Raw genomic sequence first — 23,279 nt, 5'->3', positions numbered from 1 at the left:
TTCTCTCTCTTTTTCTTCAAATTCTTTCTTTCTAGTTCACTTTTAATATTTTTCATAACAAGAAAGGATTTTTTTTGATCTGAGCATTGAGTTTTTCTCCAAATTGATCTTTTTTACTTTTATCCACTTTTTTTGTTCTTTTGACTTTTGCTTTTGAATTTTGATTCAAGAATTCTCTTTGTCTGTGATAATGTAATAGGCAGATTTTTCTGTTCTTCTTACATCTTTCTTTATCATAAAAGCACATATTGTGAAATTAATAGATACATATGAGAAACAGAGTTGTTGGTGAAGATACAAGAGTCTTGTGGATGATGATGAAATTATTGAATCATCATATTGTGAATGTAAGACTATACATATAAGCATCTTACATCAATTTCTGTCAAATTGCTAAGATGACACTCATTCTGTAGAATTAACCGGTCTACATTTTCGAGTACAACAGGTTGTGACTAGTCGTTCTTTATGAATTGTATGTCATTTGTGGATTGCCATGAAATTTGAAGTTTATAATTACAAACTTGATTACCACAAAACGATTCATCGATCTAAAATCCGATTAATCGACTTGTGCTATTTAGAACAGAAATACGGTCGACAAATCGCAACCTGTTCAACTATAGAAACTTCCATGTTGTCACCAACATCGTTTAGTCGCCGATAAGAAGGCCTATCTGCTTTGACTATCCGATTATGTTTATTATAATAGTGACAATATTGTAAATTATGCTCTCAAGAACAGGCTCATCTTTCTTATTTTAGATGAGCATGCTCGTGAGCGTTGCTCTCAGATTCAGATCTTTGCCTGCTATGGTATTATATTATGTTGATTGATTTCAGTAGTTCAGCAATTATTGTAGTTAGTTTGAGTGTTATCTAAAACTTTAATTCAGCTTCATTTCCAAATCATCAACGAACCTGTTAACTAAACACATCCATCATTTTGAGATGATGAACGTCACTTATCATTTGCCATTACTTTGCACAACAAGACTAAATTTTATAAACTATACCCAAATATATAATTCAATTACTAATAATCTTCAATTTCCTTCATTCTCATTTCAGGAGCTCATAAACAGATCAAATTGTCATCAAGTCTACATGCCGATTGAACCAAAATGGACTCAGCTCCATCAATGGTTCATCGTGGTGAAGGCGATACACTAATTGTACGTCGTGTTGTAAGCGGTGAACAATTAGTTCTTGATCAACGTGGTCGAACAGTTCAAGATAATAGTGATAATAACGCATTATTAGATTTGAGAAAAGATCCGAAAGAAGATCGCATTGGTGATAATAATAATATTAATAATAGTAATAATCAGTTACAACAATCGCAATATCCATTGCCAATTTCATTGCCAGCTGCTGTTGTGGCAGCCTTGACATTACAGGCCGCTAATTTTAAACTCGATCAAAGTCGTGTTGATAATTTTCAACAACAGCAACACGAACGACACGATTTAGACGATAATTTATCGGGAAATAAAAGTGATTCGGATGCAAATTTACCACAATGTAAGATAAAAAGGAATTATTCATGCAATAATTGTCCATTTTTTACACAAAATCCAAGAAAATTTCTTGTACATTTGCGTGACGTTCACGGTGAAAAGATTGTTATAAACGAATGTAAATTTTGCTTATACGCATCAAGACATTATCAAAAGCTTGTAAGACATATGAAAATGGTCCATGGCTCCACAGAGGGAATAAATGAGCCTGGACATTTTCGTAGACGTGAGAAACGTAGACGTTTAAGTGTTGACGCAAGACAAAAACAAATGCATAAGCAAATGCCAACATATTCACCATCATCATCGACTAATGCAGCAGCAGTTGCAGCAGCATCAAAAACTGTTGATTTGAATGCAATTAATCAAATGTTACAGTTACAAAATCAACTCCAATTGCAGTTACAAGCACAATTACAGAATCAGTATCAAGAATCTCTACCACAAGATATTCCAAGTGATGACGAAATGGCCAGTTTAGATATATCAATGAATATTTCACCAAATGGCACAAAAGTTTTTAAATGCATTCTATGTGAATTTTCATCAATGGAAGAAGCACAATTAATTCAACATGAGAAGGATGAGCATGCAGGCACGAAATTTTATCGATGCAAAAAATGCTCGTATGTTACACACATAAGTGCACGTTTTAATAAACATGTCAAATATCATTCAATGCCCATGATAAAATGTGCTCTATGTGATTTTAGAACTCCGGTGAGTTGCTGTTTACTATCATTTTAAAATTTAGTGCATTTTTGCGAATATAAATTGGGTTATTATTATACTTTTACTTATTGTCGAATGCAGTTGACTCGTGACTACATAAATCAAACTTTTATGGCTCGAATAACAATGAATTTTTTTTTCAACTAGTCGTTAAATTATCCAAATTAATTTGTTGTCTTCCTTTACACGTGAAAACTGATATTGATGTCGAATTTTAGGGGGGTCGATGTTGGTCCTTTTGATGGTTTTATTCACATAACTATTATTGATCTCGGGAGTACATAAAATTGTGTTTCGGGATGGAATACTCTTTTTATGACTAGTTAATGACAAGCTTTTGTTCATCGACTGTCTAATCATCAGAGCTCGAAGTCAACTCAAATTGAAAATGGAATCGAGTCGATTTTTCGATACGAAATCCGATTCGACTTTGAGCTTTGCTAATTGAAACGTATTTTTGTCTACTTTAAACAGAAGAAATGGACAATAATTTGGGAATAATGTTGAAATTAAAGAAAATTCAATCGAAAATTTGAAAATTTTCAATTCATGGGTTCTAGTTGGTTTTAAGAAGGTGAATGGGACTTATTGAGTTAAATTTATATGTGAATTCGTTCAAACCTGCACGCCGGTTGGCAAAAAATGCAGGGTTAGAGCTTTGAATGTACTCTAAGGTACAACCGAAAACCACAAACCTGCATTTTAGATGCCAAATTCTTGGTCGAGCCATAATCTACAAATATGTACTAAATATATCTGAAAACTCTCCTTTACAATTTCTAATTCATTTAATTAATTCAATAATAATTCAACTAACTTACATAACAATTTTCAGTACAAATGGAATCTTGATCGACATATGAAAAATCATGGCGGAAATGGACCATTTAAATGCTCAGTTTGTAATTTTACAGCTGACATTAAGCAAAGTTTAACTGTACATGAGATGAATCATCATATACCACCACTAGCAAACAGTATGGATATAGAACGAACAATTGACGATACACCACCAGAGAATATTAACATATTTGATATGGTGAGTAAGATGAGAATAAGAAGCAAGTTTTTTGTTCTTTGTAAATTTTTTGTTGTAGAAAATTTCTTTTTTTTCTTATTTTTCACCAAATGATTTCATTTAAAAAATATGTTTTTGTCTTTATTATATCTGCGAAATGGATTCAAACGTAATTGATATTGATTTCAAGATTATCAAATTTACATACCCGAATTTTCATTTTATTGAAATTAAATCCCACCTCATTTTGTCAAACATTATGAAAAAAGAATCACATTAAAAAATATTATAACGATGATGATTATCATAAATGATATGACTGTATGTACGTATTTAATGTTTCCAACATTAATTTGTTTACTTCACATGAAACTTCATTTGAGGAAATATAAATGTTGTTCTTTAATTTAATTCATTACGACAATTTTCTTCTTGAACTTCGTTAATATTTCACAACATAAGAGAGTCGTGCTTGACAGTAAAGTAGTGGCTGAAAAATATTTCATTTTACAAAAAATGCTCAGCAGTTGTTTTGTAGGAGCAGTTGGTTGATTTGACAACTTTCGTGTAAAATTTGTCATTTTTAAAAATTTTTTGTTTTAAATATTTAAGATACATTGAGTTGTGCAGCTGATAAACATATGTTTACCAAAAATTTGAAGCATCTTTTCATGTGATTGTCACAACGAATAATGGTTCTAAAGGTTCTTTTAATTAAAAATTATAGTATGGCACAATAGATTCTATCCCAGAATAGTATAAATAGGATAATAAATCAAAAATTTGCCACCAAACCGGCGTGACTTCGAGTCTGAAACTGAATCAGGCTACACGTCAGAATCATGCCGGTCTGGATCTTGATTTTTGGTCGATTAGTCGATTTGTGCGATCCAGAATCAACGAAAGGCAGCTGCAATCCGGCCTGCTTTTCGTCGCGAATAATCTCGAGTCCTACCTCATTATTGTTTTAACATGATAGCAAATTTACTGATTAATGCTAATATGCAGGTCGACTAACTTACGTCTTCTAGACAATCTTAATTTAATAGCAAATATAAAGCATTCTTTTATTTATTTCAAAATTTGTTATGCATACCTTAAAGACTGCCACTAGAAGACCACTAATAATTAAACAATACCCAAAAAAATTCTTAAAATACCATAATTATATAAATAAATACCTAGCACAAAATTAAATTCAATTAAGGAATATTTGAAGCGAGAAAATTGTTAATTATAAAATGATTTAAACATCCAAACTCTCAATAGCAGATTCAATAAATTATTCACAATATTTGCAAGAAGAAGAAGAACATTAAACACAAATTTATGTTACGGATGAATGAATTCAAATTAAGCAATAGAAATGTGGATGCTTTAAATTTTATGTTTTATTAAAGCGAGTCGTTATTGATAATCATACCTACATATTTTAAATTCATTAATTGAAGATTAATTTATAAATCAATATCAATCCATTCAGATCTTAATTTAAGCATGATTATTATTTATTTTTTCCTTATTTTTAAAACTTTTTGGTTTGGTTTTTCTGATTTTTTTTTTTCTCTTCATTTCTCTTTTTCTTTTTTGTTATTTTTTTTTTTGTAGTTTGCCATCTCTAATATTATGCAAAATAACGATCACTATTTCCAGAATGAATCGTCAAATTCAAAGGATGATCAACGATCAAATCCAAGTCCTGGATCAAAACGAAAGAAGCCAATGCCACCATTGATTCCAATTAAAATGACACCAGGGAGTACATCAGCAATGAATCAACCATCAAGTAATAAGTCAGACTCGGAGGGAAATCAATCGAGTGCTGAAGAAGGTATTGAATCAGATTTACAGCAATATAAAATCATCACAAGATTATTATCCAAACCAGAATTAAGCGTTGAGAGTGTCAATAAAAGTGGAACGAATGACAATCTTGCTAAATTAAAGAAGAAAAGCTCATTCTTTGACATGCTGCGGAAGAACTTAATTGAGGGCAACGCGACAGGAAGTGAAGATAAAAATCTTGTTTGTAAATGTAGTTATGAGGCAAAGACGCTATCGGATCTTATAATTCATCAAAAAGCGTGTGGAAAACAGTCGGAATCATCACATTCGCCATTATTCGGATCGACTCGTTGTCAATACTGTCGTGTACGTTTTAAGACAAGTCAAGACTTGATGTCACATTTATTAAAATGTCCCGGTGCACAAATTGAATTGTTTGAATCATCATCAGAAGCAAATGGCGATGAAAAAATGACTCCAATTGATGACTACATGAGTGATGAAGCAGCAATTGATAATCCAAATGAACGTCATCCAATGGAAAATCGAGTTTTCATCTGGAATCAATTGCCAAAATCCAAGAAAGAGCCATCTGAAACAAATGATGATCAAACACTTGCATCGGATAAAAATGATGATTCAGATGATAATAATTTGGTCGTAAATGAGGATGATGATTTACCGGAACCGCCAAATTTAACAAACAGTGAATATTTAGGCGTTGAATCAGCACCAGGCTATGGTGAAATTACAAAGAAAATTGAAGCTGGAGACGATATTATTAATACAGCAATGAAAAAAGTTTTCAAATGTCCACATTGCTCATTTTGGGCATCAACAGCATCACGTTTTCATGTTCATATTGTTGGACATTTAAATAAGAAACCATTTGAATGTTCATTATGTGCATATCGTTCAAATTGGCGTTGGGATATCACAAAGCATATTAGGCTAAAGTTATTGCGTGATCCACAACACGGTGAAGCAAAAGTTCTTATGAACGATGAAACTGGACGTCGGAATTATTCAAAATACAACAGATACATCACATTGATGAGAGTCATGGATAAGAAACATGATGGAAAATTATCAAAATCTGGAATATTAAATTATTCACCAAAATCATCACTCGTGCAAGAAAATAATGTACAATCGCCTCCATCATCAGCATCCACACCATTATCTGTATATTCAGATCCGGCTTTAAATTTAACAGCATCAACAGGCTCATCACAATTAAGTTCAATGCTTTTAGAACATCTGTCAAAAGACATGACATTCTTAAAGAATCTTCAGAGTTTGCAGAGTCTCAATATGGTTGCAGCATTAAATACACAAAATTTATTGCAGCATCAACAACAACAGCAACAACAACAACAAGTGGCTCAAGATGCACAAGATTCACAAGAAAAGCAAAAGGATTCAGCCAATGAAAAGAAGACCCACTTTAAGTGTAAAAAGTGTAACTTTAAGTATGTCAAATTACACAAATAATATTAATAGTTACCGCAAGTTTGGATATAACAAAAAAATATTAACTATAAAATTTTTTTATTGTCATTTTAGGCATGGCGATCGTGAGGTTGTTCTCGAGCATGTGAAGACACATTATCGTGACGATGGAACGCCACAAGATAGAACAGTTGCAACACAACAAAGCCAACAAATACAGCAATCATCAAATTCAACTGAACTGGCTCCACCGCCTCCTATACCAATACAAATGCCATTCCAGATTATGAGCAACTTGTTAAATGGCCATACGTCGGGTACATCAAACGTTCATAATCGAAATCTTATAACACTTGGTGGTGGTGGTAATACCAATCAAGCTAGCAATCAAAATCCGTCAAATACACACCAAACACTCAATTTCAATTCTCAAAATACACTTTTGACACCGGCGTCATCTACTAATGACGTTAATAGAAATAATAATGGTATGCCGGAGACGAATTCGACGAATAGTAATAATAATTCGTTGAAAGGCTCTTTTCGTTGCGGGCATTGTGGTCAAATTTCTAACTGGAAGCATGTTATTCAGGTATATACTAACAAAATCAAGTAGACAGTCTCTTTATCTCCAACTATAAAACAAATTTTTTGTTCTTATTTATTGTGCATTGTCCTTGTTACTTTTGAGATTTGATTCTCATTACTTTTACGTTTTTAATTATGGAATTTTTAATATCAATCAGATATAAAACAGGGGATATAAAATTCTTGGAATTCATAATTACGAAATTTTTGTCATCATTACATGCACAGATAATGAAATGTTATAGCTTAAAGCTGTGTTGTGTGTGTAAACAGTTTTTTCATAAATTGTCTATATTAGAATTCATATTAGGGATAACAAAATGTTATGAGCATAAATTCATACAAATAATAACCAACTAGTCTAAAGTGTTCTCAATTTTCTAAGTTCCAATAATCAATATTCTCAATAAAAAAAGAATTAAAACAACAACAGGCAGAATTGAGATGAGACGATCAATAAATGGCAAAAATTATTTCCATATTCACCATTATGTATATAGCATACATGTCTGTCTCCACATACAGAAATAATTCCATACGAGTGTCAAAACAACCGCGCAAAATGCTCAAGAGAAATAAATTTGAATGACATGTGCATATGTTTTGTGGATACCGAAATGAAATTTTCGCCTTCTTCCACCCTGACAAACACTGCACAATATTGCTGTGTACGAAATGAAGAAGAAAGCTTATTTTTTGGCAAAAAAGGAGAATGATTACGACAGAAGACATTGTGGTTGAGTACAAAAGTTAGGTCATGAAATTGTTGTCTGTAGCTAGCGACTCATACTTGAAACAAATTAATAATTTTTATTAACCACTTTTTTGTACTTAAATTTTACTCATAAGTTTTGTACGAAATTTAGTTCAATGTCAGATGATTCGATGAAAATTGGCACAACAAAATTGATAAAATTCGAAATTTCAAAATCACTGAACTCATTGACATTGAACTTGAAAAATACAGCACACATATCAAGGAAAAGGTTACAAAATTAACACAAATTATTAAAACTTTTCCTTACTCTCAATTCGGTTGTGGTAAAAAAAAATCAACAGATTTTCAACAAAATTATCTCATAAGCAATAATCTCTATAGCTATAAGGGTAAAATGGTTCAATGTCATCTATTATAATAATCATCTAAAGATATAAATATATGAATATAGTTTGCATCTGTATATTTATTCAATACATTTTATTGAAAGAATATTGATTAATTTTATTTATTCACAATACTTTCTATGCTGTCTCACAAATTATTTTTTTGGCAGTGTTGAGTGGCATATAGGAAGGAAATTTTATGGTTTTGGTTCTTAAAACTCAAATATTCTCTACTTTTATTTCAATTGATATTCGAACTATAAAGTTTCTTAATAAGTGGCCAATTATTGAAGCTTGATGACATTTCCAGTTATGGGAAGTCATCCAGTTTTGAGATTAGCTGCTTAGGATCAAATTATATAGTTCAAACTCACTTGAATTAGTACACAGAAGCTAAAGATGGATATAATGCTGAATTTAGCACCAAATGAGCCATCTTAAGTTTCAAAAATTATCTCACATTAACAATTAATCTCTTATCAATTACTTCATTGCACTAACTTCCATTTTTTTCTCTTTTCTTCCATCCTCCCAATTTCCTTTCATAAATTTTAGCGCCATTGCCGTTTAAAGCACAATGGGGACATTCGCATCGAGGTGGCTGGACAGAAAAACGATAAAGTCGTTCGTAATCCACAACAGCAGCAATCCAATCAACAACAACAGCACCATAACTTTCTTCAAGCCACAACATCATCATCATCAGCAACAGGATCAACGGTATTGCCAACAACAATATCGTTGCATGAAGGATTGCATACACAATTGACCACATCAAATGTTGATAATGGCTTTAAACCAATCATACTTCCACAACGAATGCCTACACTTGTTATGACACCGACCACATCAGGCATTACCACAATCATGTCTCCACCGACAACAACGGAAATGGCACATCAATTAGTTGACAATCATAATAAGGAAATTTCACTAGCATCAATGTTAAAAGTAGAGATAAATAGTGTTGAGGATCACGATAAGGTTGAGAATGAGATACCAACAAATACAATTTTTGTGCCACAAGGAATTCAAGGACTCACATCCGGTGATGCCACAACACTTATCCTAAATCAATTTGGACAGAAAGCAAAGCGCTATAAGTGCGAAATGTGTCCGTATGAAACAGATTCCAAATCACAATTCCAATATCATTCATCATTTCATAAGCCTAGTCGAAATGAGAGTTACCAGTGTAAATATTGTTCATATAACGTCAGTAAGCGTCATTTATTAAATCAACATATGAAGATGCATGCAGCAAGTGGAACCAATATAGGTGATGATTTAAATGATTTGCAAGGAAATATTTCAAATCATGAGCAGCCGACAGTGGAACAGCAACTTACAACGGCTACAGAAAAATATATGCATTTTTGCTCAATGTGTCCAGCACGTTATTTGTCATTGCGTGAGATATTAAATCATGTCAAACTACATGAAGTCTCGGCAACTCATAAATGCGATTATTGTTCATTCTCATCGTCCGATGACTCAAATGTTAAGGCACATAGTGCTGTACATACGTCATATTATCAAGAGAAAACGAAAGAGTTTATGGCAAAATATAAACAAGCACAAGACTACCCAAATCCTGAATTATATCCAATCAAGCATGGATTTGATGATGCCGGAGCAAGTGATGACGTTTGGGTTGTTAAGAATGACAAGAAAAAGACTCAAGATGCTGAGACAAGTCCAGCCGATGAAAATAAAATTGATGAAAAATGTCTCTATTGTCCATTCCAAGCTACATCCTTAGACGTCCTCAAGAATCATTTGCAATATCATTTTGCAATTAGCAATGTCAATAGATCACATAAATGTGAACATTGCGATTTCTCAATTGAGACACCCGAACGTCTTCGTGAGCATAGCGAACTCCACTTTGCATTTTTAAAGAATGGAACCAAATCACTCGATATCTTTACATCATTCTGTGGACTTGAATTAAATGCAACCAAAATTAATACAAACTCAAATGACGCTAATAATAATGTGAATGGTGAAAATATAATTTTTAAAGAGAAAGATGTTAAACTTGATAGTGATTCTGATAGTGAACGAAAAGATAAAGTTATCATTGATGTTTAAGCTTTAGGAGGAAATAATAATTACGATAATAAGTTTTTTTGTTTCGGGGTCGAGGGTTGAAGTTTTGTTTTGAGTGTTGAGTATGCGGAGAATATGACCATTGCCAATTTGAGTGGATAATAATGTTGACCGAAAACCAAATATGCTTTCATCATTAGCATATTAGATGGACAGATGCTATTTTGCATAATCCTTTCAATATTCGCATTAAGTGAAGTAGATTCTGTGATGGAATATAAGAATCATAACATGTGTCGTTTTAAACTTGCTTTATGTCGACGTTTAGGAGCTATGCCTTCTAAATTGTTCAATATAAAGGCACATAAACGATTGAATCAGTTAATAAGATCAAGAAATACTTAGGATGTCAAACAGCGAGACATTTAGTTTAGAAATGACGGAAAATCTGATTCCAAGCCAGTTTGACTCTTGCCACAGGACAGATTTGATGAAATCCAGCCTCAGGACAGAGTTAAGTCAGTCAGGGACACAATTTTCAGTCATTTCATTGCCATGTGCTTTGCAAGAATTTAAATCATTAGATGGAGATTCTTGATCTAAAGTAACCTTTACTCAAGAGCTCAAGCACCCCATCTGCCTTTTAGCAAGATATCCATTGCAAATAAATGAGCACTTTGAGCTAATTTCTAATTCAAACTACGAATAAGACCTAAAGTATGCATTGCATTCTTGTCAACATATTCTAAACGAAATAAAATCATAGCATAGAGCTAAATTCCATTTAGACAAGATATCCAATTGAAAATAGCTCAAGGCTAATTGAAAATCAATCAAAGGGAAAGTTAATTGGGAATGGTCAAAGCTTCAATTTATATTCTCTGCTATCGATAGATTACAAAAAATGTGATGTCTGTGATGTTAGCAAACTTTAAAACAACACAGTGGTTGCGTTTTAAACATTGTATATAGCCAGAAGAGCATTTCAAGAGGACTAGAAGCAAGATAACAAAATTTTCCGCTTGAAATCTCTGAACAACTTGTTATAGTTATCATCCATTGATGCAGACTATGATAAACTTCAGCACTTGACCTTGAATTCTCCCAATTTTTCATATCATAATAATACAGTTTTTGAATAATTTTATATACATATTTCCATATTATTATTATTATTATTGTGCTATAATTAAATTAAATTAAAATTTTTGTTAAACAAATTTTTGGAGGGAAAGTAAAATAATTAAAGTAAATTTAACATTAAGTAGTAAAAGGATGAAATATTACGTTTATTATGTAGTGCAAAAATTAATAATTATTAATCATTTCTAAAAATTTAAACTTAGTTCAAGATAAAAAAAAAAGTAATTAATTCATTCAACAACAAAACAAATGGCTTTTATATAGCAGGCATTATTATTCAATTCAATTACCTAACTGTAACTTTTTATTATATTATATTATTTTTTTTTGGGGACATTTTTTCTAGCATAAATATTGTTGACGGTTTATTTGCATTAATTAATTAAAATTTAGTAGAAAATATTATTAATAATTGTGTAAGCGAAAAAAGGACGCGAGACCATTTTTACAAAAAAATATATATAAAATTGCACTTTTTATATAATTTTTAATCACACAAAAAAGCAATAACAAATTGATGACCATAGAAATTCCTTTATAAATTAAATTTAAATTCGTTTATATTAAGTTAATTGATAAGATCTATTGAGGAAATGACTGCTGAATTGAAATTCTAGAGGAACTAAGCTTGACCGACAGTGGACCTCAAGCTCTACAAAAATATCATTCAAAATGAAAGTTACCATTATTGAAACTGATCCCAAATAAAATATTATAAATTGACCAATGACTAATTTCCCTCAAATTTAGTCTCTCAACATCTTTCCCCGAATAGCACAAATCGGTCTGTCATACCGGTGTGGATTGATTACCCGATTCATGCTATTCAGGAGCTCTAGAATGAATGCAGTCATTTGCTTACTGGGTCGCGTATATATATAATTTTTTCTCTCTAAACGGAAGTATAACATATTAGTGTAAATAATTAATGAAGAAAATATCACAATGTATGATATAAAAAAAAGTATATTAAAATTAAAATTAAACCAAAGCAACAACCAAATTAAAAAAAAATGAGAAAAAAAATATTTATCTAGCTAGACTGTCTGTTTTGTGGTTTATTTCGGTAATTGTTAGTTCAATGGATGTAGATTGATTAGGTTTAATTTCAAGCAGATGTGTTTTTGTCATATTTAATGTTAAAAGTAGTTTTATTAAGGATCTTTATCACCAGATTACCCCTAAATGAAGATCCTTAGTCATCATCCCTGGATGTCCCTAGTTGAAGATCCGTAGTTCGATCCTAGAAACCCTAAGGATGGTTCACATGCAATTAAAGACAAAATTGAATTTTTAAATCAAATAAAATGGAAGTCTCTAAATTTACCTAACCTCTAAATTTAAGACTCAATAAGATACAAAATTCTTTATAACGCAGTCTCTATAAATGGCTATGATTTCTAGTTAGAGTTAGTGAATTTAGTCTTATATCGATCATTTTGGTTGAAAATTGATTTATGTCGACTAGAGTCGAAATTTCAATATAAAATCCGAGTCGACAACAGTCGTCGTATTGCAGTAAGGACACCCTCACACTGTGCAGTCAACGCAGTGATGTAGAATCGTCTTTGTCTCTAATGTACGTTGTGATGCTTGAGACTGTTTTGAATCCGATTGGACAAAAATACGTTATAACTAGTTAATGTCAAGTTGATGATTAGTGCTAGCGCATTTCTTGTCATCACAGTCGATTGAGTTAGGATTCAAATTAGATTGTACCACAAACTATAAAATAGCAAATATATCCAACAATCTAAGAAGTATCCTAAAAAAACCAGTGTCTGCCAAAATAAACCATAAACTTTTCAGTCAGTTTCGAAATTTTTTCATTATAAAAAAGGATCTATTAGAATTTTTACGATGCAAAATTTAGACACACGATAATGATAAATGAGAATATAATCACGAATTTTTAAGAAAAAAAAAGGAATTAAAGTCTAAAAGATGAATGATATATTATATGAAGATAATTAAAATTAAAAGAAAGAAAATATTTTTATAGATTGTTAGGAAAAAAAAAATGATGAAAAATTTAATGGAATTTTAAGGAAAATGAAACAATGAAAACATGTACCAATCCACTAACAAATTCATTAATAAAAGAGTAAAAAAAATATTTCTAATGCAATCTTATTTCTTTACTGTATTAAAATTAGAAAAATCACAAACAAATTTTTTTCTGTAAATGTAAAAACGACAAATATTCTTGGAAGGAAATAAAAAAAAAATAAAAAATTTAATGAGGATGTTTATTTTGGTGTGGTTTCTTCCGTTTTCAGAGATTAATTGATAATGATTTAAACAAGGATGTTCTGCGGATGACGTGTGGTTCCTTTGTGTGAATTATCACATTAAAGAAAGTGGAAAATTTGCTTTTTTGATGCACATTAAAGCTCATGACGATAATTTCTGAAGAAGCCATTCACTTGTTACGTTAACTTTTTCAGGAAGATGTTTGTGGATCGGTCTACGGCACACCTTGCTGGAAAGCCACAGCCTAAACCCAACAAGGAGCTTTGGTTTTATTTATTTAACTGTCCAATTTAGTGAAGGAGAGAATGAGTATCTCAAAATAAATTAAGAAGTAAAAGAAAGTGAACAATAAACTAAAAATTTAAATTGAGTGTGAAAGTTTCTCATAATTCTGTGATTTAATCAACTCATTCATCTCCTCGATTTCCGGTGCTACAATTACTTCCTTAAAGTGAATATCAAGGAGATATTTTTGTGTCTCCATCATCTGAGCGAAGAATAACTTCGGAGGAATTGAAATTGAACAGTCCGAGATTTTGGAGCTTCTGTACATCATGTGTAGATCACTTAATAGCCATTGATCAATATGAACTCAAAACGTTGGTCTAATAGTAAGTTAATTCTATCTTTTCTAAGTCGGTTATTTAACAATTTCAGCTTCATTCCAATCAATGGCTTAAAGTAAATGTCGCTATGCAGTATTAGCTTAAAGGAATAAAGTTCATTTCCAAAAACAGTTCTTCGGCACACAGTTTGAACAACGCTTTGTCTGTGCTACATTATCCTGGTGCAGAACTATCATACATCTTTGTCTTACTGGTAGTTCATCGGCAATAATGACATAAAGATATTGGTCTTTGAGTCTTACAGCCTTAACGATACTTATTAACCAATCCAGTGATTGTTGTCCAATACAACTTTTCACAAATTTGAAATCAAGAATCATTGTATTTCTATCAAACTAATTCTTAATACAATTTCCATAATCAACTTAATAACATAAGCATAATCATAATACATACTTGATAACAATCCAGCTTAATCATCAAACTTAAAATTAATGTATTTCTCAATGATATCACTGCTTGAACAATTTTCATCATATTCAGGATTAATAATTAGTTTGCAATAATTTTCATACTTTTGTCTATCACTTTCGGTAACCTTTGGTTCTTGAACCTCATACGAAGAATCTGTATAAATTCCAGTACTTTCAAGGACAATTGGTCTCAACTTTTTATCACTTTTCTCAGCAATTGGATGAGATTTCTTTTGAAAATTTACATAAGTCTTGTATTTTGCCATAGATTCTTTGTCTGGATGTTCCAAATCAAATCCATAAATGCTTTTGCAGTCTTTTGGGAAATTATCATCGAAATATGATTTCTTTTCAGATTGACGTTGATCAGAAATTGACAATTTTAATGAAGAATGTGTATCATCTTCATCACTTGTCGAGTCTGCTTCATCTGATGAGCTTGTAGATTCAATTGATGATGGAGTTTTTGTTGCTGTTGGTTGAGTTGCTCGCTTTGTCGGTTCAAATGGTGAAAAATGTGTTCTGTATGTTGCCATTGAATTCCTAGCGAATTGAGAAATTTGATATGCAATATTCTCTTCTAAGGAAGTAACTTTGTATGTCAAGTGATAATTAGAGTACAGGTCAATCATTTCTAGATCCAATGAATGAATTCTTATTAATTCTTTGACAATTTTTGTGCAATTACTTGTTGATTGTGGAAGATATTTACGAATTAGATCACTGTACCACATAGTCAGCTGTTTCTCCTTGTCTGTTCCATTTTCAATGGGATTATGGAGATTATAATCTGACGTCATATCCCACAAATGTTCACCATTATCATTTTCATACGGAATGTACAGACCAAGGAATAAATTAATGCTTTGTTGTTTCTCTTGATCCGAAAATGTGTTTGAATAATATCTCGACAAATTCTGTACAACCTCTGATCCTTGACTCATCCATGCTGATGTCTTTCGATACGTTTTAATTCTATGTACTAATTGGGATCCGCCATATTGTAATGCTAAAGTATCACCTTGAATCTCATACAATGACTCAAGCATAGTGACACAATCAGAATCAAACTCAAGACGAGAGTCAGCCTTCAAAAATCCCATTTTAAATAACTGAAGTGCTAATGCAGACCTTCCCATAGCAAATTGTGCTGTATTTGTTCGATCTAAGCAGTCAACACAATTGGTACGAATGATTCCTGTCTGATAGCATGTTTCATCGTTGTCTGTGTAGAAAATTCCAGTCAATGCTATTGAATTTTTGCCCTTCACATCTAAAGCTTCCATGACGTTCTTATCTGATCGATTCTTTCTAGCCATATCGAAATGTGTGTAACGAATTTTGCACTGTGAATAAAATTACAAATTACAGCATAAATTGGAATAATTAAGCTAATGGATACTTACATTTGCTGGAAGAAATTGATTGAGATATTCTACATTCATCATAATCTCATCTGTCAATATACTCTCATGCTTGCGTTTTTCCTTCCTTTTGACTAAGTTAAGCACTTTTAGAACATACAAGGACAACAAAAAATTTGATATATAAATGAGTAAATAATATTTTCCTTTAATGTCGAATGATTGGAGCTCCATAATGAAACAGAAGCTTCTCAAAATGCTTTCCAGCTGTTTCAGCAAAAGGATCAGGAATGTCCAAAGATATTGGAGGTTTTGGAACCATTTTGCTAATGTCTTGAGACCAATGTGCAGGAACTGAACCTCTCAATTGCACAAATGATGATAATCGTTGCCCATCACTAACAATTTGTTCAGTTTCGACTTCATTTGCAACATCACCGCAACAATTTGCTCCTCTTTTGAGAAATCTTGTACCAGCAAAATTCTTTGATCGTCTAGCAATAAGGCAGACATAAATTGGAAGTCCAAAAACGCTTATGGCTGATTGATTGATAAATCCATGAATTAATTCCAACATCCAGTCTTTGTGAAGAACTTTCTTCTGCATAGGTTGCAGTAAAAACTCATTCCATACAAACTTCTTTCGGGATGTGCTTCTATATGCATACATTCTGTCTTCTCGTTCACATTCGTTATTCCAATCAAGCGGTTCCTCTATTGTGACATCAACATTTTCACCCACAAACTTTGGCACAGAAAAATTATGTTGAAGTGTCCTTGTAAGATCATAAGAATAAGAGAAGTAGAAATTGGAACTAAGATCAACGTTCATGAACATTTTGAGATACTTTGATTCCAGTGGATTTGATGAGTTTTTGGATGAATCTGGTGTTATCTTATAGATTGTTGTATCTTTTATAGTGTAGATAATATGATTCCCGATAAAACCAACTTTATGTCTTTTTGTTACAAGAATGATGTAATAAGTCTCAAGGAATCTGACAAATCCTACAATCCCATAAGCTGAGATGGATTTTGAATACTTTATATTCGAAATAATCTTCCGGATTTCCTTCAAATCATATTCATTTGGATCTTCATAAATATGTAACTCAGGTGAACGAGCTATTTGCAGTATCCTGAAGCGAGTTTCCTTGTCATTGCTTCCAATTAACTGAATGTTCTGTGGAAAATCATAATTAATTAAAAAATGATTGCTAAATATTTTGTACAATAGGAAATTTAAATTTTTTACCGTTTTAGTCTCATAAACTCGAATTTTTTGAATGGAACTGATGACAGGAAAGAATTTAGGTTTACCAGGTTTAGATGACATTATTTAGAATTTGCGTTATTAACTATATTTCACTGATTTTTATTTAATACGAAATTTATGTTTACATTTGTTATCAAAACAAATTTTCCTACCCCTGAATTCGAATTTTTTATGACAGTTGCAAGAAAAATTAGCAATGAAGTTAGCTGCGTTAGAAATTTAAATTAATTTTGACCGTTACGATTTTCACAATTAGAATTTTGTTTGATTTTTTCACGACTGTTTAATTTTGGAAATAATATTCACAGCATACAAAGATTTCATAGAATTAAGTCATTCAGACAATGAAACGAAAATTAACATTAAGGTAAACTTTTTCGCAAAGCAATAAAAAGCATTTAAAGAATTTTTATGTCAACCTTTAACTGCTATTCTGTTCCCATGTATTATTATCCCCAGGTTTAAATGGCAAGCCATTTCAATTTTAATCCTTATCTGTTAAGAATATTACATTGTTGACAATAAAATTCAAGGTAAATTCGTGAGAACTTTTTCAAATGAGAATGGGAAAGGAAAATGAATAAAAAGAGGTCTTTTTTTTTAAATAATCATAATCAATGCTGAGTTTTTCATTTTGCGTACTTCCTTCCTCTACAGATAACACGGCTGCTTCCTACATTGCTGCTGAATATTAACAACAATCTCATCTCCGTTTCCCCCACTGATGATAATGAAGACAAGAAAACATTTTTTACTGCTTGGTACTGTTCACCTTGCTGTTCGAATAATAAATTTTCATGCAAAATAAAAATTTTTCTTGAATATAAAATTATCCGTGTGAATTCACACGCATGTAGCTTAAGGCTTCCTTAATATTTATTCGATCCTTGATATTTATTAATTAAAATTCAATTGTTGTCTATAAATAAATCTGAATTTTAGATTATGCTGTATTATTATTGAAACTGTTTACGTCAAATCTGGCACTGTTCTTATTTATAACATTGTAAAGACAAGTTTTAGTGATTACAAAAATAATTTATGAAACTTGCTTATTTTTAACCGTAATTTAAGATTTGAATAACATTAAAGATTATCTGAAGTTCAAAATTTAAAAATTTAAGTTCAAAATTTGGTAAACAATAGTAAACAATGAAATAATTGCTAAATTTGTAAATTAATGAAATAAAATAAACAGGTACAGCATATCCTGGACGAAGGCAACTAAAGTTGGATTAATACAGCACACATCATAATAAATGGATCTTCAGGAAGAAAAACAGTAAGTATACGTTCAAATTTTAATTTTAAAAATCGCATTTGTCGTCGTGCAAAATGGTTCCAAATCAGCTGTTACGGTGCTGCCAGGACAATTTCGCCATCAACTCTTACCATCTATATGGTGACATATCGATATCCTAGCGAATACGTTGTGCTAATCGGAGTTAATTAAACAGACTGTAAAATCTGTTGCCAATTGAAATAATTCTCGACCTTTACTTCTTCTAGTGCGTGAGCGTAGGATAAAATTAAATCCTAAAACAACCCAATCTCTCATTCATTTCAATGATTTTTGAAGATGTGTATGACATGAGTTAGAACAATACTCACGATACTCACGATTTCTAGAGATGTATGAATCCCGAGCGACACAAATGAAAAATTTGATTTTCATTAACTCAAGATAGAAGTTACCTTCGTGTGGCATCCATACATATGGCTCCAAAATTTAGAAGGCTTTCATTTGGTGTTAATTAAAGCGGTGCTTAAAAAACTTCTTTATTTGTGTTGCTCGGATATGTTTACATGCTGATATAGACGTAAATCTGTTGAAAGAAACTCCAACACAAATCGCACAGCATTTCATTAAATTTTCAAAAGGATGAAATTAAGTGAGGATGTACTTTCTTCGGCGTGTCTTAATTTCTTTATAGAAACTGATTAGCAAAAGAGTCACAGTCGTATCGGGTAAAAAAGGCGCATTCTTCTTCGTTTTCCTCAAGACGTTCACACGAGTTCATCCGTTCCGTCCTTTCATACAAAATTTTCAATCGGATGAATTCGTTTCAACGCCTAGAAAACTTCCATGTCAGCTTTGAGTCGCTTGGGGTTCTGAATTTGATCAATCTGATTTTTGGACATGAAGTAGAATTTCATATTCTGTCGACTTTTTCATACACAATCATCCCTTGTTCACACAAAGTCCGAGTCAACTTCGACTTAAATTGTTGTGATTAACGATTTTTTATAAAATAAATAAGATTCAAGTTATTCGTTAAGTTCTGCGATCAAAAGCACAATCAAGATTTATCTTTAAAAAATATTCAATAGTCAGTTGTGTGTCGGCCTTTGAACAGTGATCACGAATAAAAGAATGTGTGGATTGATTTAATTTAAAATTAGTGAAAATATCAAAAGGTGATAAAACAGCCATGGGCATAAAACAGTCAAAAGTGAAAATATTTTATAAAAGATCCACAAAAAATAAAAGTGTTGGAAATAACATTCAGTCTGGAAGTTCAGAAGGTAAGTCTTGTTGTAATTATTTATAAAACTGTGTTTTTAGTGATTTTTAGTCAGGCTTTTAGATAGTGACCTAAGTCGATCATTATTCATTTATTACGTGGATCTCGATCTTAATGATTAGATCAATGGTGGGAAACCTGTGAGCCATCAATTTTTTTCAGAAATGCAATGAATAATTTCGGTTTTGGCTTACCATCAAGATATGCCAAGAAAAAAAAAAGTTTCCCATCACTGGACTAGAATTGTCCTCTTTGTGTTCTGTTGCCCTTTCTTTAAGCGTCCATACTGATGTTTCGAGAGTGTTTAGCGTCATATTAGTCATTAGCATTTGAAAAAGACAAGATTGACGTCATTTATTTTGGGTTTTCTTTATTTTTATTGTTATTCTCTCTAGACTGTCATGAAACTGGTTTACGTATTTAAAACTAATAATTCACGTGTTTATTAGAATTTATATTCTATTTATACTTCGCTGGCGATACATATCAGTTGTGATCTATTACCTCTCCCAGATGTCGCCTAAAACCAGCTGTATCGCTTGCTACTGTTTGTCAATTTCTGATTCTAAATGCAAAAATATCTCGATTGATAATACTGGTTTATTGATGACTTTAGGAATGCTAATGATTTGTATATTGTTGTGACTTATACACTTAGAATGATGTTGAGGATGTTGCATGGATAATGAATACGTGAGAGTGAATGATGCTTTATAATATACAACAAAACGGGTTTAACAGTGGCTTATTTTATTGATTTTAAGTTTAATTTTTTGCGAAATAGATTTTTGTCATTGCTTAATAGTAGTGATGTCCAACCACTGCTCTGAGTCCTTCTCGTTCGTTGTATTGTATTGCAGACTTTTTACCGTTACAGCACAAAGTTTTAGATTAGATTTAAAATTAACAATTATCAATGATCTTACATTTTATTTTCAGCTCAGTATGTTAATGAAGCTGGTGACGAAATTGAGCTAGAGACGTTTAATCAGAAGACACTTAATTTAATTGATAGAATTGACCCTGTTACAATACCGTGCACCACCAAGGATGATTTCATCAAAGGAACTGATCAGACAGACTATTTGCTAATCAAGTTTCTGTTCTATGATGCTGTTCCTGGACTTGAAACAGAAAATCTTCAGAAAATTACTGATAAGTATGGCAAACAATCTACGGTTTTTTTGCTGGTGTCTAATAATAATGAAAAATGGAAAATTTTGTGGAAATCACGGAAAAATGAAAAATTCTTCGAACTTAAGCATCTAAAAAAGCTGAATTGGGAAGAGAATTTAAGTTTGGGCGAATTTATTGCTGACTTCTTAGCCAAATCTCTAAAGAATAATCACATTGGTAAGTTGATATTGACTAGTAATTTATAGAATATAAAGCCTTACTAGTTTCCTATTAGTTTCCAAGTGACCGATAATTAGTCGATCGTATGTCCAGAAGACCGATGTTGGATAACTAAAAACGGAAATTAAAGTTTTTAGTATCCAGGGCTGAAAGTTTCGAAGTATGAGCTTGAAATACCATCTATTAATTGCCTGTTCTTTTTACAAAGATAAAATATATTAATAATTTTTTCGTTTATTTAGGTATCATCAGTCAATTTTCATATCAATCTGGATTAAATTCAGTTGAATTGATTTATTTGCGGATTCTCGTGACTTCAACTTATTGCTGCTCGCTGCAGAGAACGGAAATACAGAAATCGTTGAAATTCTTCTCAAACTAAAGATGAAGACATGCTCAATGGACAACAAAGTCAATGCTCAATCTTTGGCATTTGATAATAAACATTTTGATGTCCTGTACATTTTGCTGCAGAATAATTTGACATTTCCACAATCATTTGAACCGAACGAGTGTGTAGGCAAATTAAAGCAGTTTTGTGATGTGACTGAGGAAGTTCATAAGCTGATCAGTTCAAATGAGAAAGACAAACTTGAAGAAATTCTGGATCAACATCAAAATTTGCGTCATTTTTTCAATTTCTCAAATAAATCAGCATTAATGATTGCATTAGAAAGCAATTCATTTGAAGTTTTCGACTTACTATTGAGTAAAAAGCTTCGATTTGCTTCCAATGAAGATCCGGCTGAATATTATGAACAAATTCGTGATGTTGGAACCAAACGACAGATCCGAGATATCCAGAACAAATATTCGCAGCCATTTCTTGAGAAGCATATCCACACACTTGTTGCCAATTCTACAGCATGTTTTGATGAAACAGAAGTCAAGGACAAACTTGAAACAGTTAGGAGAGCATTCGAACTTCTGAGTCAGAACATTTTCATCAAAATTATCCTTCAGATTGTTGCTGCATCCAAAAACTTTAATATTGTCTTCGACTTTAACCGTGAAGCTGTCAATGTTCTTGATCCAACGACTACTGAGTCAACTCAAGGAATTTGTTACTTATCTGGAAAAATGTTTATTGGAGCTAAGCAACTTCTTGATCCAAGTACAGAGAATGAGACATTAGCTGTATTGATCCACGAATTGTGTCATTTTGTAATGATTCTAGTCTACAAAAATAAGGCAAATCCTTACACAAAAGATGACAAGAAGACCATGAAGGAATTCGAGGAAATATCAGCAATTTGTGAGGAAAATTCAGAAGCGGAAGAGTTCATCGCTCTCGTCTACAATTCTTATCCTGAAGAAGTTTATCATGCTGAACTAATTGTACGTGTTGTTCATTTAATTGCCCTTTACCGTAACTTACCTGAGAAACTAGCAGCAGTACGAACAATTTTCATCAGACTTTTTGAATTTTACGAAAAAAAGATTGTTCCAGAACTGCAGCGGGCATTGCCAGAGATCGAAAGTCGCGACGAAAAGATACTTAAAATTAAGGATGCGAAAATTTCAAAATTTAAAACTATTTCAATAGTTGGAGGCGCTCTAGGATTTCTAGGGATTTTTGGTGGAATTCTTGTTGCTTACTTCCTTTATACGCCGACTTATAAATTTAATGAATTGTCTGATAAAGACAAAATGTCAGTCTTTAAAGCTCCTGTATTATACAAAGGTATAAATCTTGAATTTGTGGATTTGTTTGCTAAAAATTCGACTATTTATGACCAATTGACTTCCGACCACATCCTTAAGATGCTTAATAAGAAATCGTTAAATTTGACCGATCCATACTTGCGTTATGTAGAAGAACAGATTTCACATTCATGGGAAAATATGACAGAAAAGTTAAAATATCAAATTTTGAATTCAAATTTCACTTTTCAAAATGAAAGTTTGAAATTGGAGAAATTGCACGAAATTAATTCAAATCTTTTCAACTATTTGACATCTGATCAGATTGTTAGTGTCTTAGATGGGCAGGGACTAGTCGTGCATGAAATGATTAAAAATAAAACTAAATTTTATGTTGAGCGGAAATTTAAAAATGAATTAATTCGCGA

The 23,279-nt window shown here is 31.9% G+C and overlaps 2 protein-coding genes across 7 annotated transcripts in view; one reads left to right on the top strand and one right to left on the bottom strand.

The window, feature by feature from the left end:
• LOC139087683 (zinc finger protein Xfin) overlaps positions 1-11,133 on the top strand; it is a 62,938-nt gene extending 51,805 nt beyond the window's left edge. For 4 of the 6 annotated variants that reach the window (XM_070636568.1, XM_070636569.1, XM_070636570.1 and 1 more), the window contains 5 exons: positions 1,072-2,240; positions 3,088-3,291; positions 4,879-6,527; positions 6,622-7,099; positions 8,755-11,133. In XM_070636568.1, coding sequence (XP_070492669.1) covers positions 1,125-2,240; positions 3,088-3,291; positions 4,879-6,527; positions 6,622-7,099; positions 8,755-10,293 — 4,986 coding nt within the window. In that variant the 5' untranslated portion in view covers positions 1,072-1,124 and the 3' untranslated portion in view covers positions 10,294-11,133. The remainder of the gene's footprint in view (positions 1-1,071; positions 2,241-3,087; positions 3,292-4,878; positions 6,528-6,621; positions 7,100-8,754) is intronic. The other 2 variants (XM_070636574.1, XM_070636573.1) reach the window with 2 other exon arrangements.
• Positions 11,134-14,575: 3,442 nt separating this feature from the next.
• Positions 14,576-17,460, bottom strand: FIG4 (polyphosphoinositide phosphatase FIG4). Its single transcript, XM_070636452.1, has 4 exons — positions 17,306-17,460; positions 16,268-17,233; positions 16,093-16,197; positions 14,576-16,032 (listed from the first exon to the last, which is right to left on the bottom strand). Exons 1-4 carry the CDS (start codon positions 17,384-17,386, stop codon positions 14,686-14,688), a joined length of 2,499 nt encoding a protein of 832 aa, XP_070492553.1. The 5' UTR covers positions 17,387-17,460; the 3' UTR covers positions 14,576-14,685.
• Between the last annotated feature and the right edge of the window lie 5,819 nt (positions 17,461-23,279).

The sequence above is a fragment of the Chironomus tepperi genome, unplaced genomic scaffold (genome assembly GCF_022539635.2).
Source record: "Chironomus tepperi strain 1889 unplaced genomic scaffold, CSIRO-AGI_Ctep_v1 contig_128, whole genome shotgun sequence".
Taxonomy (NCBI): domain Eukaryota; kingdom Metazoa; phylum Arthropoda; class Insecta; order Diptera; family Chironomidae; genus Chironomus; species Chironomus tepperi.
The sequence above is the reverse complement of the archived record's forward strand: the minus strand, read 5'-3'. Positions and strand labels throughout refer to the sequence as shown.